This window comes from Eucyclogobius newberryi, unplaced genomic scaffold (assembly GCF_026437365.1).
Source record: "Eucyclogobius newberryi isolate DKJ021-1_F unplaced genomic scaffold, fEucNew1.0.hap1 SCAF_13, whole genome shotgun sequence".
Classification (NCBI taxonomy): Eukaryota; Metazoa; Chordata; class Actinopteri; order Gobiiformes; family Gobiidae; genus Eucyclogobius; species Eucyclogobius newberryi.
The window spans coordinates 18,272,131-18,288,504 of record NW_027315757.1 but is presented as its reverse complement, the minus strand read 5'-3'; the positions used below and the strand labels follow the sequence as shown (position 1 = coordinate 18,288,504).

Sequence of the window (16,374 nt, the reverse complement as noted above, 5' to 3'; positions counted from 1 at the left end):
TTTCATTGTCAATACCAGCAAGCTATACATCATTTTAAAGATTATTTTCTCAACAAAACGAATATGTCATTGATTTGCATTGAATAATATGCCCCAATAAGCAATTACCAATAGTTTGTGATAAAACTCAACTTTTTATAACACATTTCTTACACTTATTCCCAGTTCTGACGTAGTCCCTTCTGACGTCTGCGCAGTTGGCCTTTTACCCGTGCTAGCATGCTAAAGAAGTGACGTAGTACTTTTCCAATCCATCTGTGGCTGTACTCATTCTGTCCGTAGTAATCCACAGATAAACAATATCCACTTGTATTTTTCCTGAAGTAATCCCATTTGGAGAAATAATCCAGTAAACAGTGTTTTCTTCTGTAAAAAATGTCAGTTCCGGCGCATTTCTCTGTCCATAACAAATCACCGGCTCTGGATGCAAAATAGCGCTGGGTGTGTTTGTTTTCCTCACACTTTCAGCTGCAGAACGAGACCATCCACGAGTTGTTCCGTTCTCGGGTTCGTCTGGCACGGCCCTTAAGTTAAACCAAGCGCTCCCTTCTGACATCTGCGCAGTTGGCCTTTTATCTGTGCTAAAGAAGTGACGTAGTACTTTTTGATTGTCATATTATTCTACTCAATGAGCCAAGCTTTCGAACGGTGCGTGAGTTTTAGGAATAAACCAGCAGTAAACAGGAGGCTTTTTAAAGAATGACTACGGACAAAAGCAGAAATGAGAAGAAAGGAGCGAGTCAGCATGACATTTTGTACTGAGTTAAGAGTTTATTCTGCAGTTTTTCAGATAAACTCACTGTTTATTAACAGTTTCCAGCGCAAATATTTGTAATTATGTGGTCTTGTCTGTGCATTTTGGGGTAAATACATGATCTTACCTCCAAAAGACTGAATATTTTGGAGATCTTTTGCCTGTACAACGCAATCACCTAATTATATTCAATGCAAAGAGCAAGAGACATAGATTATCTTATCTCTAAAGACTTTAAAATGGTGCAAAATCATTTCTGGATAAAAATAATGCTTGGGAATATCTTTCTATGCCTCGTTCTATTTAAATATTTTACAGCTTCGGTTCTCTCCCTCTCCCGCACTCTTGCTACTGCAGTGTACCACGTTTACAGCAGCACTTGAGAACATTTTGACTTCACTCAAGGTGTAGTAGTAGCAGTAATACGACTACAACTCGAGTGCAGCCAACGACACAGTTTCAAGGAATGCTTCGGCGTTCTCAGTCACACGTCCTGTCGGCGCCGTTGCGAGCGAGGCCGAAGCCGTGACACTGGGTGTGTGACACTGGGCATGTGACGCTCGGCCCTTTTATATTAATGTGAGGCGGTGCTGAGCGTCATCGGGCTGAGATGGATGGCCTCGGGCAGTTTGTCAGGGCTAAAGCTGAACCACGCTCCACGCAGATCCATCACAGCTGTACAGGCGGCCGGCGTCTAGAGACCAAGAACGTGTCCCGCCTCGATCCCGCCGAGGAAAACGGGCTCTTTTGTCGCCAGGTTGTATTTCCGATGAAGGGGTCGCAGTGTCACAGGGAACGCCGAGAGGGACGGGAGTTAAATGGCCCCGTGTACGTCTCGCAGTGGAATCAGCTCACCTTTTCAACAAGCTTAAAAGCGGAAATGGCAATTATAGGCTTGTCAAAAGTATCGCAAATCAGATGCAGATCGAGGCCAAAACTAGTATCGAAACTAGATACGCATTTGAGCAAATATTGATCCTAAAAGCGTCCCAAAAACTGCACACAATTTGACATTTCCTGAACAATTTTAGAATGATCTGGTCCTGTTAAAAGAGAAAGTATATATAAGGAGATTTTAGTGTTGTTTCGAAATCGAGTATATTGAGCCTATTCCTTTGTATCGAGATTGAGTTAATTATATTATATTATTATAATTAGTATCATGACACTAGTCTTTTTCATTGTTTTACTTTTTTTGCAGTATATCAGTATTACATTTTTTCTGTGTATTTAATTTATTTTGAATTGTATTTGATTGTATTTATTTAATTGTGTTTATTTATTTTAATTTGATTTTTTTTTTTTTTTTTTTTTAATTTATTTAATTTATTTAATTTATTTAATTTATTTAATTTATTTATTTTATTTATTTTATTTATTTTATTTATTTTATTTATTTTATTTATTTTATTTATTTTATTTATTTTATTTATTTTATTTATTTTATTTATTTTATTTATTTTATTTATTTTATTTATTTTATTTATTAGTTTTAGATACATAGACAAAAAAAACTGAACACAACCAGCAAGTGAACAGGAAGTCAAAGTCTTTCAAATGAGTCAATTTTCAAGTAAAGTCCAAATATGATTTTATTTTATTTTTAATTTTACGCATGTTGATTATAATGTCGGTCCGGTCCTTGATTGTTAGTGCAGTTTTTGTCATAGTTTCTGTGATGGCCGTCTTCCCCTCCGCTTAAGGGCAAGTTTCAGAAGTATCCATTTACAGACGTTTTGAGTCCCAAATACATCGTTTTGTGGGATGATAATGCCTGCTGTGCTTTTTCAATCTCATATTAATATCTTTTATGTTTTCAGTGTAATTTAATTTCTTATTTTGTCTACACTATAATGCAGCGTTTGGTTATTCAAATGACTTTTGTTTCATACGGGAAAAGGCCTGTAGTCATTGAGTTGTTTAGTCAATTCATCAGTTCATGGGCCGTCTTATGGTCTTATCTATTTTATTAGTTATTAGACCAGTTGAAAGGAGAATTCATGGAGTGACTTTTCCACCAGACAGTTCATTCTACCTTTTCACTTGCTGTTTACTTGTACTTCTCTGTAATGTCATGTTTTTTTTCAAAGTACGAAGGTTGTCTATCATTTAAGGCAAATAATCAATCGTCTCAAGTTTGATGATGATTTTAATGATTTTAAATTTAAAAAGTGTGGTACTTCTCAGCTTTAAGTGCGTTAGACAATTGCCTTCTGTATTGAATAAACGGTTCATTGTCCAGCATTTCCCCCCCGGCTTAGGCATAAAGTCAGTTGGAAAATCTTTTGTTTATTCACAGTCGGATACTCTTCAAGACCTGACTATCCTCGTTCAGTGTTTCTGTTTTGCTGGAAATACCAATTTGTTTTAGAATAGTTTAACCGATAATCACGACTATATAGTTTGCAATTCATCATAAAGCCTGATAATGTTTAGTCCTGGCCATTTTTGCAGCAAAATGTCATTTCAGTTCAATTTTGACTCTAAAAAAGTCTATTCAAATGTGACGTGTTATTTATATTGCTGTTTATGTCACATTAGCTTTACTTTATTAGTTTAATTTCACAAAACTGGTCACAAACAAGTGGAATGACAATGGGAATGATAGAAAATTAAGGATATATTATTAATGTTTGGTTAATTTACGATGATTCTACTACAATTGCAAGACTAAATCTTTATATTGTGACATTCCTTAATTTAGACGCTAAAAACGTAAATCTAAGTGTGACTTGTTATTCATCTTGCTGTTTATGTCACATTTGCTTTACTTTATTAGTATAATTACATGAACTGGTCACAAACAAGTGGAATGACAATGGGAATGATGGAAAATTAAGCATATTTTATTGATGTTTGGTCAAATTGCCATGTTTCCACTATAATTGCAACACAATTTCTTTTAATTGTGACATTCCTTAATTTAGACTCTAAAAAAGTAAATCTAAGCGTGAAGTGTTATTTATCTTGCCGTTTTTGTCACATTAGCTTTACTTTATTCATTTCATTTCACAAAACTGGTCACAAACAAGTTTAATGACAATGGGAACGATAGAAAATGAAGGCTATATTATTGATGTTTGGTTAAATTGCCATGTTTCTGCCTTATTTGGCGTCGTCAGGTGACTTGAGCGTGTTTAAACTTGGAATTGGAAAAAAGCATCTGAGGATTAACAGAGGCAGCCACACAAGTGAAACAGCCTTGATTATCTTCGTGTCAGCGTGATCTACTTCGTATCACCGCAGTACAAAGGGACGCTCTCCCAGTCGAACGCAGGCATAAATCCAAGTTTAAATTTAACATACTGTTCTTTTGTGGTGTGCATTATTCAACAGGCCCATTTTCCAAAGTCCTAAATCAGGTCACGCGGCTTCTGGGTGTCCTCGATCCCTTTTGTTCAAGTGGGACACAGCGGCGCCTGTTTTCACTGCCAGCGACACACACACAAATATCAGACCCCAAATTTCGTTCGAGCAGGTGGAATATCTGCTCAGACGCTTGATATTGTAGGTTTTTGGCGTAAACGAAGACGTACAAACAACTAAATAACATGGTCGCTTCTGTATGGACTGGACTGTGTTGTCAAAAAGCTCCATACACTGATACTAATTGATATTAAAACAATAGTGAAATTGGGTTTAATTTGAATAGGTATTGATACTGAGGAAAATTACATAAGTTGCACCTTTTTTCATAGTTTTGGCCGGGGTGCGACTTATACTTATATTTATACTTATATACTTATACTCTGGAGCAATTTATATGTGATATTATTTGTTATTTTCTGCAACCGCATTTCATACTCCAGTGTAACTTATAGTCCGGAAAATACGGTATTTTCTGAATCGTTTTAGGAAGTTCTTGATCGACATGGTATTTTTTAAAGAAACATATACATATTTTATACATAAAAAAGAGTGCTTTTTGTCATCACAGTGGTTTTGGAAATGGTATCGAGTATTGAGTCGGTTCCTCTGTATTAAAATTCAGTTTGAAAACTAAAGTTGTTTAGTAAAGAATCATTCTGTCCTCTACTTATTTAACTGAAGTTGATAAACAAAAAATAAGAGCAAAAAAGTAGTTTTATTTGACACAAGATACTTCCTCTAAAGAGTTTTTCACGTCATGATACAACATTCAGCCAGTGAAATTGCATCCCTGACTTTCCTGAGCACATTCTTCTCTTAACACAATGCATGGTTTTAAAACTTTCAAAATCTATTGTGTTCATCTATTATTCTCAAGCTCTTTTTCACAAATCCTTGAATGTTGTCAGTTTTGAGTGGGCATGGATGCTTAGCTATAACTAAAGACTGATTCTAAGACTTAAATCACTTGCACTTGCCGTGGGGTTCACTGGCAAATTCTGGCAAAAGTTTGGAAAAATTATGAACTTTTCACGCTGTCCTGGCTATTAAAGCTAATTTTAAAGCCAAAAAAGCCCCGTCACAATATCTTGACAGTGATTATTTACAACATTTCTAACAAGATATCAATATGCTGACTGAAGGCTTCTAGATCAAGAATATTTATGACGAAAGTATATTTAGTTTTTTCACAGAATTCTGAAGCAAATGTATTTTTCTCCCTTAAAACTCAACAGACAAACTAAAATAGTTTTTCCTTGTTTTGTTTCAGGATGGCTCCAAACAGAAACAGGTGCGGAAGAAGACGGTCTCCTTCAGCTCGATGCCCAGCGACCGCAAAATCAACAGCACGGCGGCTTGTATGGCCTTCATGATGGAGGGCTGCGAGATGAAGAAAGTCCGCTCCAACTCCCGCATGTACAACCGCTACTTCCTCCTCGACCCGGACATGCGCTGGCTGCGGTGGGAGCCCTCCAAAAAGGATTCGGAGAAGGCCAAATTGGAAATCAAAAGCATTAAGGAGGTGCGACTGGGAAAGAAAACGCCAGTCCTTCGCAGCAACGGACTCTCTGACCAGTTTCCGGATGAGTGCGCCTTCTCTATTATTTATGGCGACAACTACGAGTCCTTGGACCTGGTTGCTAGCACTGCGGACGTGGTTAGCAGTTGGGTAATGGGGTTGAGGTATCTGGTATCTTACGGGAGGCATACGGTCAACATGGTGGAACCGAACCAGCCGAGTTTGCGTACGTCTTGGATCGGATCTGTTTTCGAACTCGCTGACACGGACGAGGTAGGGCACATAGATTTGTTCAGGGCGACGCAAATCATAAAGGGACTCAACCCGGGGATGAAGGAGGCGCTGATCGAGCTGAAATTCAAGGAGTTACAAAAGGCAAAAGACCAGTACGGCGAAGCAATCAACATGGATACGTTCGTGGCGGCGTATTGCGAGTTGTGCACGAGGCCGGAGATATTTTTTCTGATGGTGCAGTTTTCAAGCAACAAAGAGTATCTGGAGAGTAAAGACTTGATGCTTTTCGTCGAGGTCGAGCAAGGGGTGGAATGCGTGAACGAAGAACTGTGCCGGGAAATCGTGCAAAAGTTCGAACCGTCGTCGGAGGGCAGAGAGCGCGGGTATCTCTCCATAGACGGATTCACGCACTACCTCTTGTCGTCCGAATGCCACATTTTCGACCCTCAACACAAACGGGTGTGCCAGGATATGAGCCAACCCCTGTCGCACTACTACATCAACTCGTCCCACAACGCGTCGCTTCTCGAAGACCATTTCTGGGGCTCTTCGGATATTAGCAGCTACATCCGAGCGCTGCGAATGGGCTGCCGGAGCATCGAGGTGATCGTGTGGAACGGCCCCGACAACGAGCCGGTGGTCTACATAGGAAGTTCTGTCGCATCTCAATTGGCGTTCTCCAAAATCTTAGATATTATCAACCAGTATGCGTTTGAAAGTTCAGAATATCCACTAATTCTCTGCTTGGTGACGCATTGCTCTAATCCGCAGCAAAGAGTCATGGCACAGCACATGAAAAAAATACTTGGGGATAAGTTATATGTCCAAACGCCGAGTAAGGACGAAAACTATCTACCGTCGCCTGAAAAACTGAAAGGCAAAATTCTTGTTAAGGGCAAAAAGCTACCTCTTAGCTGCTCGGATAGCGAGGGAGATGTTACAGATGAGGAGGAAGGGTTAGAAATGTCCAGAAGAGTTGGCATGGATGACAGAGAACAGCTAAACGGTTTGGGTTTCAAAAGACTCAGACTTTGCCGGGAGCTTTCGGACCTCGTATCTCTCTGCAAGTCGGTACAGTTCAGGGATTTCGACGCTTCCAAACGGGAGCAAAGATACTGGGAAATCTGCTCCTTCAACGAGGTGGACGCAAACCGCTTCGCCAACGAGTTTCCGGAGGAGTTTGTCTGTTACAATAAGCGCTTTCTATCCCGGGTCTACCCCACTCCAATGCGAATCGATGCCAGTAACATGAACCCTCAGGATTTTTGGAAGTGCGGTTGCCAGATAGTCGCGATGAATTATCAAACTCCGGGGCTGATGATGGATCTGAACTTGGGTTGGTTCAGGCAAAATGGCAACTGCGGTTATGTTTTGCGACCGGCCATCATGAGAGAGGAGGTGTCTTACTTCAGTGCCAACGCCAGAGACTCGCTACCAGGAGTTTCTGCGCAACTTCTCCACATAAAGGTGATCAGCGGACAGAACTTACCCAAACCGCGTGGCTCTGCCGCAAAAGGGGACGTGGTCGAGCCGTACATATACGTCGAGATACATGGCATCCCGGCCGACTGCGCGGAGCAACGGACCAAAACCGTTTCGCAAAATGGCGACAACCCCATTTTTGACGAAAGTTTCGAGTTTCAGATCAACTTGCCCGAACTGGCCGTGCTGAGATTCGTAGTGCTCGACGACGACTACATCGGCGACGAATTTATCGGGCAATACACCATCCCGTTTGAGTGCTTGCAGCCGGGATATAGACACGTCCCGCTCCAGTCGCTGACGGGGGAGTTTTTGCCCAATACCACTCTTTTCGTCCACGTAGCCATAACTAACAGAAGGGGAGGCGGAAAGGCGCACAAGAGGGGTATTTCGGTGAGGAAAGGGAGGAAAGCGCGAGAGTACACCACCACCAAAACGACCGGGATCAAAGTCGTGGACGAACTGTTCAGAGCGTCAACGCAGCCGCTCAGAGAAGCCACAGACCTGAGAGAAAACGTACAGGTAAGACACTTTCATCGTACTACAATAATGTAATGACTATATCAGTGCATCGTTTGAGAGTTGCACGATGTCGGGTTTTCTGTGGAAGCTGATAGTGAAGGAAGTGATCCATCAGGTAAAAAGTCTCAAAGGCAGGAATCTGGACACTGTTTTCTCAAATGAAAAAAATAAAAATGAAAAAAAAAAGATTAAAAAATACTTTGGGATTGAAGTTGAAATGTCTTGATCTTTTTCCACCTTGGTATTATGATGATTGTAGGGTTGTATATGGATTGTATTAGTGAAAATTTGCCAATATTTGATATTTGTTATAGTTTAATAACCACTATTTGATGGCATTGATATCAAGGTAGTACAATCTATATTCCCACAAATTAAAGCTGCAGAAAAGCTCAGAGATTTCACTTTCGTTCAATTACAAAATATGTTTAACTGGAATATATAATATACTGTACTTGTACGCTGGAAGCCACACCAAGGACAAACTACGATGAAGAAATAGGTCTATTGTTTACCAACCTTTGCAAAAACTAAACTTTTCAAAGCACAATTGGACCAATTCCTTTTTATATTTCAGTCTGCAGTTGGTCTAAGAAAAGAGCAATGACTTGTTTTGATGGTATTTTTCGTATTCGTCATTTGTGACTTTCGTCTGGCACAGTCTTTGAAAGGCGGACAGCTCCTCAATAAAACTCATCTAAGTGGAGGCAGTTAAGTAAGCCCTGCGTTTTAATTATAACCATGCTCTATCAACCAGAACAAAGTCAGGAGGTGGTCGTCTACTTGAGTAAACGTAAAGAGAGTCACTTTATTCTGTCAAATGTAAAGATTTAGACTATAGTTTATGGTTAACATCTGGTCATTTCCACAAGAAACAAAAACAGTCATGTATCGATCGGAAAAACTTAGACAACCAAATATTTAACCAATTTTAAAAGTGGATAAACAGTACACAGTATATTCTATGAGTCCTACGATGTGTTGTATCAAACTCTTGAGAAGAATAACCCAATTCAAGACTTGAGAAGTTTCAATGTAATATAGAGTCTTTATTGATGAGCAGCACAAGATGACAAAAACCAGAGCAGTTTATGCAGAATAAGCCTTTGCTCCGATATTTACACACCATTATATCCCCCTTGATTCATGAATACTGAGTCCCAACACTCCCCTCTTAAGATAACCTATGCTATATACTCCTTAGTGTAGATCTCTCCACTAGCTATATTGATATTCTGATTTTCCCCTTGTTAAAATTCCACCACTGTGACTGACCTCACCACCACAGCTGCAGCCGCACTTCATGAACTCAATGACCCGGCTTGACCGTGAGTTCACCCCGCTGCCCCTGCACTGCCCCTCCGCTGCCCCTGCACTGCCCCTCCGCTGCCCCTGTGCTGCCCCCACGCTGCCCCTGCACTGCCCCTGCGCTGCCCCTGCCTTGCCCCTCCGCTGCCCCTGCACTGCCCCTCCGCTGCCCCTGCACTGCCCCTCCGCTGCCCCTGCACTGCCCCTCCGCTGCCCCTGCACTGCCCCTCCGCTGCCCCTGCACTGCCCCTCCGCTGCCCCTGCACTGCCCCTCCGCTGCCCCTGCACTGCCCCTCCGCTGCCCCTGTGCTGCCCCCACGCTGCCCCCGCACTGCCCCTGCCCTGCCCCTGCGCTGCCCCCGCTCTGCCCCTGCACTGCCCCTGCCCTGCCCCTGCGCTGCCCCCGCTCTGCCCCTGCGCTGCCCCTGCACTGCCCCTGCCCTGCCCCTGCGCTGCCCCCGCTCTGCCCCTGCGCTGCCCCTGCCCTGCCCCTGCCCTGCCCCTGCACTGCCCCTGCACTGCCCCTGCCCTGCCCCTGCGCTGCCCCCGCTCTGCCCCCGCTCTGCCCCTGCGCTGCCCCTGCCCTGCCCCTGCCCTGCCCCTGCACTGCCCCTGCACTGCCCCTGCCCTGCCCCTGCGCTGCCCCCGCTCTGCCCCTGCGCTGCCCCTGCGCTGCCCCTCCGCTGCCCCTGTTCTGCCCCTCCGCTGCCCCTGTGCTGCCCCTGCGCTGCCCCTGCCCTGCCCCTGCACTGCCCCCGCTCTGCCCCTGCACTGCCCCTGCGCTGTCCCTATGCTGTCCCCGTGCTGCCCCTGCACTACCCCTGCCCCTGCACTGCCCCCGTTCTGCCCATGTCCGGGGAGCCTCATCACACGGTCTATAACTTCTCCCTTGTGGCAGGCCCCAGATGGCGTCTTACAGGCGCTTTCAAACTATAAGATATAATCAAGACTTGCCTGCTCTGCATTTCATTTTCTCTGTTAAATAGATAGTAAAGTTGAAAGTAAAAGAAAAATTCATCCATCCATCCATCCATCCATCCATCCATATTCTTCCGCTTATCTGGGGCCGGGTCGCGGGGGCAGCAGTCCAAGCAGAAAAAAATAAATGTACAAATTGACCATAAAAACACTCTTATCGTGTTATTATTGGAAATGCTTCATCAGATTCTCACCAATATATATTTTTTTGTTTTTATGATTACAATGCTACCTGAACGATCACGATAATCGATTTACCGTCCCGTCCCTGCACTTTACGTCCAGATCCATGTTCAAATTGTGGCGATACTTGACGGGTTTGAGAGCTTTCGCCGGCGCCGCCCCTCGGCCCCTTTCAGACGACGGAGAACGTGCCTTTGGCCGACCGAGTATCGCTTTACTCGACTACAGCACGAGCCACAGTAATGTTTATTTAGAAAAGCAAACTGGCTCCTCCGTTGTAGTCAAGGTTATAAGCACCACACCCTCCTATCTGTTTGTAAAGGCACAGCAAACACAGAGAACAAGCAGAACAAACATGCTTATATTTGCTTATAGATCTCGTGGTATGGATTCTTCAGCTATGGAACCCACAGCTGTTGTTTGAGGACTGATCATCGTCCTGTACATACACAGAAGAGGCTATTTTCCTGCAATATCAAGCTGTTAGCAGGACATTGTTGCATTACTTTGTTAGTTATGATAAAAGTTGGGATATTGCTTGTGTTCTAGTCTTCTTTGATCTGTTCTATTGTAGTTCAGTATTGATGCGGACTTGGTTTAGTCCTGGTGTAGTCCTTGAGTTCTCGCTGTAGACCTGGTTGATGGCAAAATAAGACTTCTGGTGCGGTCCAAATTCAATACGTATGCAGGTTAGTTTGACTTATTTAGTCTTGCTGTTGGTCTAGGCTGGGTTTTACTGCTGGTTTAGCCTTGCTGTAGACCTGGTTTGACTCTGATCATAGTCCTATTTCAGTCCTTACACAGGTCTGGTTCACTTCTGCAGATGTAAGTGGTTTATTCCTTGGGTTTAGCTGGTTTACATGGTGCCTTCACATTTGTCATGGTTGGATTCCATAGAGCCCATTTTGGTCCTGATGTAGACTTCGTTTGGTCTAGTTCTAGTCCTGGTTTAGTCCAAATGTTGATGTAGCGTCTGAACACTGACTATAGTTCTCTCTCTTGGTCCTGGGTTAGACCTGGTTTACGGTCGATTTGTTGCAGACCTGGCTCGGTTTTGATTTGATCCTGATCGTGACTATTTGCGACTGGTTTGAAAAGGGGAAAATTGTTAAAAAAAAGAAAAAAAAAAGAAAAGCGCCAGCCAATCAAAAAGTCCAAACGTCCACAGAATAGTAAAGCAAGGTTTTACTGAGGCCTTGATGAAGCCCAGGCCTCAAGATGAAATGATGTGTCCGAGAGAATACCAAACAGACCGAGTTAATATCGCCAAGAATGTGAAGAAGAATGTGTCAAAACCACTCAAAACACTCACATTTGGTCAAAAATCAGAGGAATATTTCTTTTGCGATTTAAGCTTCGAACTCTACGTGATTTGTAAGAAATAAAAGATTTTCCCTTCTACATTTGCCGATAACTGTACGCAAAACAAACGGCGAAACTAACCTATGTAGCTGTTTGTGTTTATTACTTTACTACAATGTAATGCAACTCAATGAAAAAAGTATTCAGAAGACGGTGCTCCTGGGCTACGTAACAGAACACAGTGCAAAATACATTTCAGGAGTCTGTTACAAATTCATTTTAAGTATATATCCAGTGAAGTACTTGCCAACTCCTAACTAAGCCATGTGAAGAAAAGCAAAAGAAGTGGAGCAATCAAAATAGACTGAAGTTTCCGTCTGAAGTTAAATGTGTCCTGCTTTGAAACACAGGGTTTATTGAGGGGCAGTTTTGCCATTTAGATTTATTTTTTTAATGCTGGTTGGTTGCTTGAGTTGGAAAATAAATCAACTAAATAATTTGCTTTGATAATATTTTGGAAAAGGGAACGTTGAACACATCAAAAAAGTTGAATGATTTTATTATCTAGACATGATACGTAATATGCCTGATGTTAATACATAATTCACAGTACCAGCCAAACAAACATATAAGTCGCACCTGACTATAAATCATTTTTTGGGGGGAAATGTATTTGATAAAATCCAAGACCAAGAACAGACATTTGATCTTAAAATGCAGTTTAAAATAATAACAGATTAGAGAACATGGTGAATAGGTGTACGTATGCTAACGCTAACACCTTCAGCTACATGAGGCACAGACAGAACTGTGGTAAGTGTCTGGTATGTTAACATAACATATAAACAGTTATTCAGATAACTATAGCATAAAGAACATGCTAACAAGTTTACCAAAGCATCAGTTTTACCCCAAATCACTAAATCCATTGAATTCTTCTTCCTCTGTGTCACTTCTAAACAACTCCACAAACTCCAGAGGAAGAGGAAGTGCAGATTCTTCTTCTGCGTCGCTTAGAGCCTATAAGTCGCACTCCGGCCAAAACTATGAAAAAAGGTGTGACTTCTAGTCCAGAAAATACGGTAACTATTCCTTCATCTGTCATGGGACTTGCAGGTGACTGGAGTTTATATCCCAGGAGCTGTAGGAGCCAGCTGACCATGCCACGATTCCAATTTAAACCATATTAAATAAAAGTATCAGGAGATTCACAGGAAAGTCACTGTTCCCATGAAGGATTGTGTTTTCTGAATTCGCCTCATCTGTCAATGTCAAAGCTGTCAAAGGCTTAACCATGTGGAACATCTCTGGAGCTGGGCAGAAGTGTGTCGTACACTTACTTGGGAATTCTTTTAGTAATAAAATTGTACTTACATTTTCAGCCACTACTATACTCTACCACTAGGGTTTAATGCTCTTACTAAAGCTAGCTTGACCATATTAAATTATTTGTGGCTCTTGTACCGCTCCTTTAGATATACGTTAGTTTTTCTTATTTTTTTATGGTCTAGTTTTTGAAAAATTCTGGCAGATTTTTAGGAGGCAGGTTTTCTTTTAGGAGGCAGGTTTTCATTTACTCTTAAAACAAATTTTGATGTGTGATATATGGGTCACAGAAAAAAATATGATAAACGATATTAATGATATTAACGAAATTATTGAAATTACTTTTACTTTTTTACCACTGAAAATCTCAGTAAACCTCTTTCCAAATGAACTACACAGTGAAAAAAACATGCTGACATTTTTATGTATTACCAAAAAAATAACAAAAAGTTTCCTGATAGTGCAAAGAAAAGTACATTTTGTTCCAGTTCGTTTATTGGACAATAAATCGATAAAGTAATTATCGTGACAGGCCTGAATAGTTCTCCAAATGCTTTTTTTAACCACTACTTTGTCCTTCTACTTGAGTTATGTTATTTTGAAGTAACAATACTCCTCTTGCTGTACATTTATGCCCTGCTATGCCAATGTCACCAAGTCATAACCCAAATTATAATGTTTTAAATTAATTGCACAGCCCTTTATGGATTATGGCCCAGGGTGAATTGGCAAGCCTCTAATCTCACTCACACTTAACCGAATCAAATTTTGAAGTGCTTAAAATCCAATCAAATACGAGCCGCTAAGTTTGGAAATAATCGCCGACGTGCCGTGTGTCAAAAGCGACACTTTAATCTGCCCGACAACGCTGAGTCATCCTTCATCGCAAATGTAATGTCTGTGTTTGCCCCGGGGGGAAACTACGGGACACGCGGATCTGTTTTTGAGGCGAATCGAATGGGCTTTTTTTACACCGGGTTTCCTCTGCGATTGAAATGTAAATGTTTCCGTTTGAAATTTAGACTTGAAAGTCGATTCGGTAAATGTGTTGAATCATAAATAATAAAACAAATAGAGCGTAGAATTGCTTTTAAAACTAGAAAGGCCCCTTTGGAAATGTCTTCTCAGATTAAAGGAGGCATGTGGAAGAGGAATATTGACAATCTCAATAGTCAAAGCTGCAGGACTGAATGATTAAGGGAAAAATGTGTAATAGGGATTTTTTGTTTTTTGATTCAGTTTGTTTTAATATGAATATTCAGTTTACAGTTAGACACATTCAGGATCAGTAACGTTTACAGGAGGAGACTAAGAATCACATACATTTCAGAGGTTTTTTACGTAAGAAGAAACCATGGAGACGTCACGATTTCCATTTCAATTCAACTATTGTGAGACGGAACTGCCCAATTTTATAATGAATTACTGACACAAAAAACGGTGAGATTCTTAATTCACAGATCATTGTTCTTCTAATTTGTTAGTAAAAAGAATGCAACGTAAACAGCCAGACAAATCACTTCACGCTTCACTTCACTTTCACTTTCGGTTACTTTTGTAAAGATTGAATTGAAAAGCTTCGGTTTACCAAATTTCTCACTATAACCGATTCATCCTGGCATCCCTGTATTATTGTGAATATTGACTGAAGATTTTGGACATTATATATATATTTTTAAAAATCCTACCACATGCCAATTAAAACCATCAAATTGGGGGTTTAGTTCAAAATGTTGCACGGGTAAAGTGTCACAACATATTCTAGTGTGAGCAGAAAATGTACCATCTACATTAAGAACAGAGTTGACCCAACCAGTATTTTTTAGACCATTTTAAAGCATACTCAAGAAATAAAAAGTATATGAAACAAAGAATTTTGCTATAATTATTTACAGGCCAAGTCTAAAGAATAAAGTCTAAAGAATAAAGTCTAAAGAATAAAGTCTATAGAGACGTATAACTTCAGTGGGTGGCGGTAAAGTAACGCTTGGATACTAACCGCCGTAAAACACCAAAGGCTTGAGTGACTGTGTAATGTATTACGCAGTCACTCAATTCTGTAGCTATTTATAGCAACTCGTTTTTGGCATATATAACGGGTCATATCTCTTGTCAGATTTTCGTCATTTAAAGTTTCTTTTGTAGATATTTTTTGTCACAATGGTGGCATTACTTTTGGTATCCCTAGTTCTTGTTGTTTTTTGGTATGTCGTTAAATTAGACTGGTGGAAAGTTGGTGATTGGTGACATCATCGTCATGGTGTGACATCATCGTCCAATGCATCGCGCAGTCGCTCACGATGGCTTCTTGCCATTGCACAGCATCTAGTTATTATTGTTAGGCCCGAGTGTCACTCCGCCTATTAGTTCAAAAAGGCCATGCCCTTCCAAACACTCACTAACGCACTAATCCACTCATGCACGTCCCGTGCATACTAATTAGTAGTGGGAAAATTGAACATTATCATTATGCAAGGTGACCAGGGACCCCACACCATGACATTGGAAAGTGTGTCTACTTATGTGAAATCTGGTGAAAATGTGGGGCATCAAACGTGATCAAATTTATTTTCATGCCTTTCAGTCACTGTGCCACAAAGCCGCAAAATGTAGCTAGAATTTAAGCAGTGGTGGGCCGTCAGGGCCAGCAAGGCTTTCTCTGCTGGCCTAAATATAATCAGAATATAATTAAAAATATATATATATATATTTTCCCACAAATATTTATTAAATTATTCCCCAGAGTAAGAATTTTACTCTTCATTTCATGACTTTCCTCTTGTTGCACTGCTTCTGCCCCAGGTTGAGATTTGGAGGCTGGTCTTTATGTTAGAGCTTTTATCCAATCATATTCAGCCGTCATGTGTTGCCAGGGGCCTAAAATCTACCCTCAGACCTTCAGACTCAACAGAGCTGGTGCTTGTAGCTTAAAGTGAATGGAAATGAAAAGAGTAGGCTATTGTACATCTTCTAGCAGGTGTAGTGCGTGCACGTCTTTTGATTGGATTACCGATATTGAGAGGCAGGTCCTATGGGCAGGTCTATGATTAATTTAAATTAATCATAGTACTACTATTAATTAATTTGCGTACTACTAAGCTGTATTTTCAACCCACAATGGCGGAAGGAGGAAAACATATCAATTTGGTTGAGGATATAATTATAACGTCTTTCTCAAGACGAACTTTTCAAGAAAAGTTAGACATTGTAAGGAGAGGTCGTCCGACGCCGACGCTCCAAGGTCTGTTACAGGCGGGTTCGTTCGCCACTTTCAAAGCTCTAACTACGAGCGCTCATGGGCTCATGGGCTCAGAGAAGCACTCCAAACTGAACTGCTGGAAATGCCTATTTGCTAGTGATCGATTTGGTCAACGAGACTCCAAAGTACGGCTGGGCA

The 16,374-nt window shown here is 41.3% G+C and overlaps 1 protein-coding gene across 1 annotated transcript in view; it reads left to right on the top strand.

Annotated features, from left to right (window-relative positions):
* Window positions 1–16,374, top strand: part of LOC140358119 (inactive phospholipase C-like protein 2) — a 152,761-nt gene that overhangs the window by 80,415 nt on the left and 55,972 nt on the right. Inside the window, exon 2 of the mRNA XM_072442781.1 lies at window positions 5,394–7,880. Coding sequence (XP_072298882.1) covers window positions 5,394–7,880 — 2,487 coding nt within the window. The remainder of the gene's footprint in view (window positions 1–5,393; window positions 7,881–16,374) is intronic.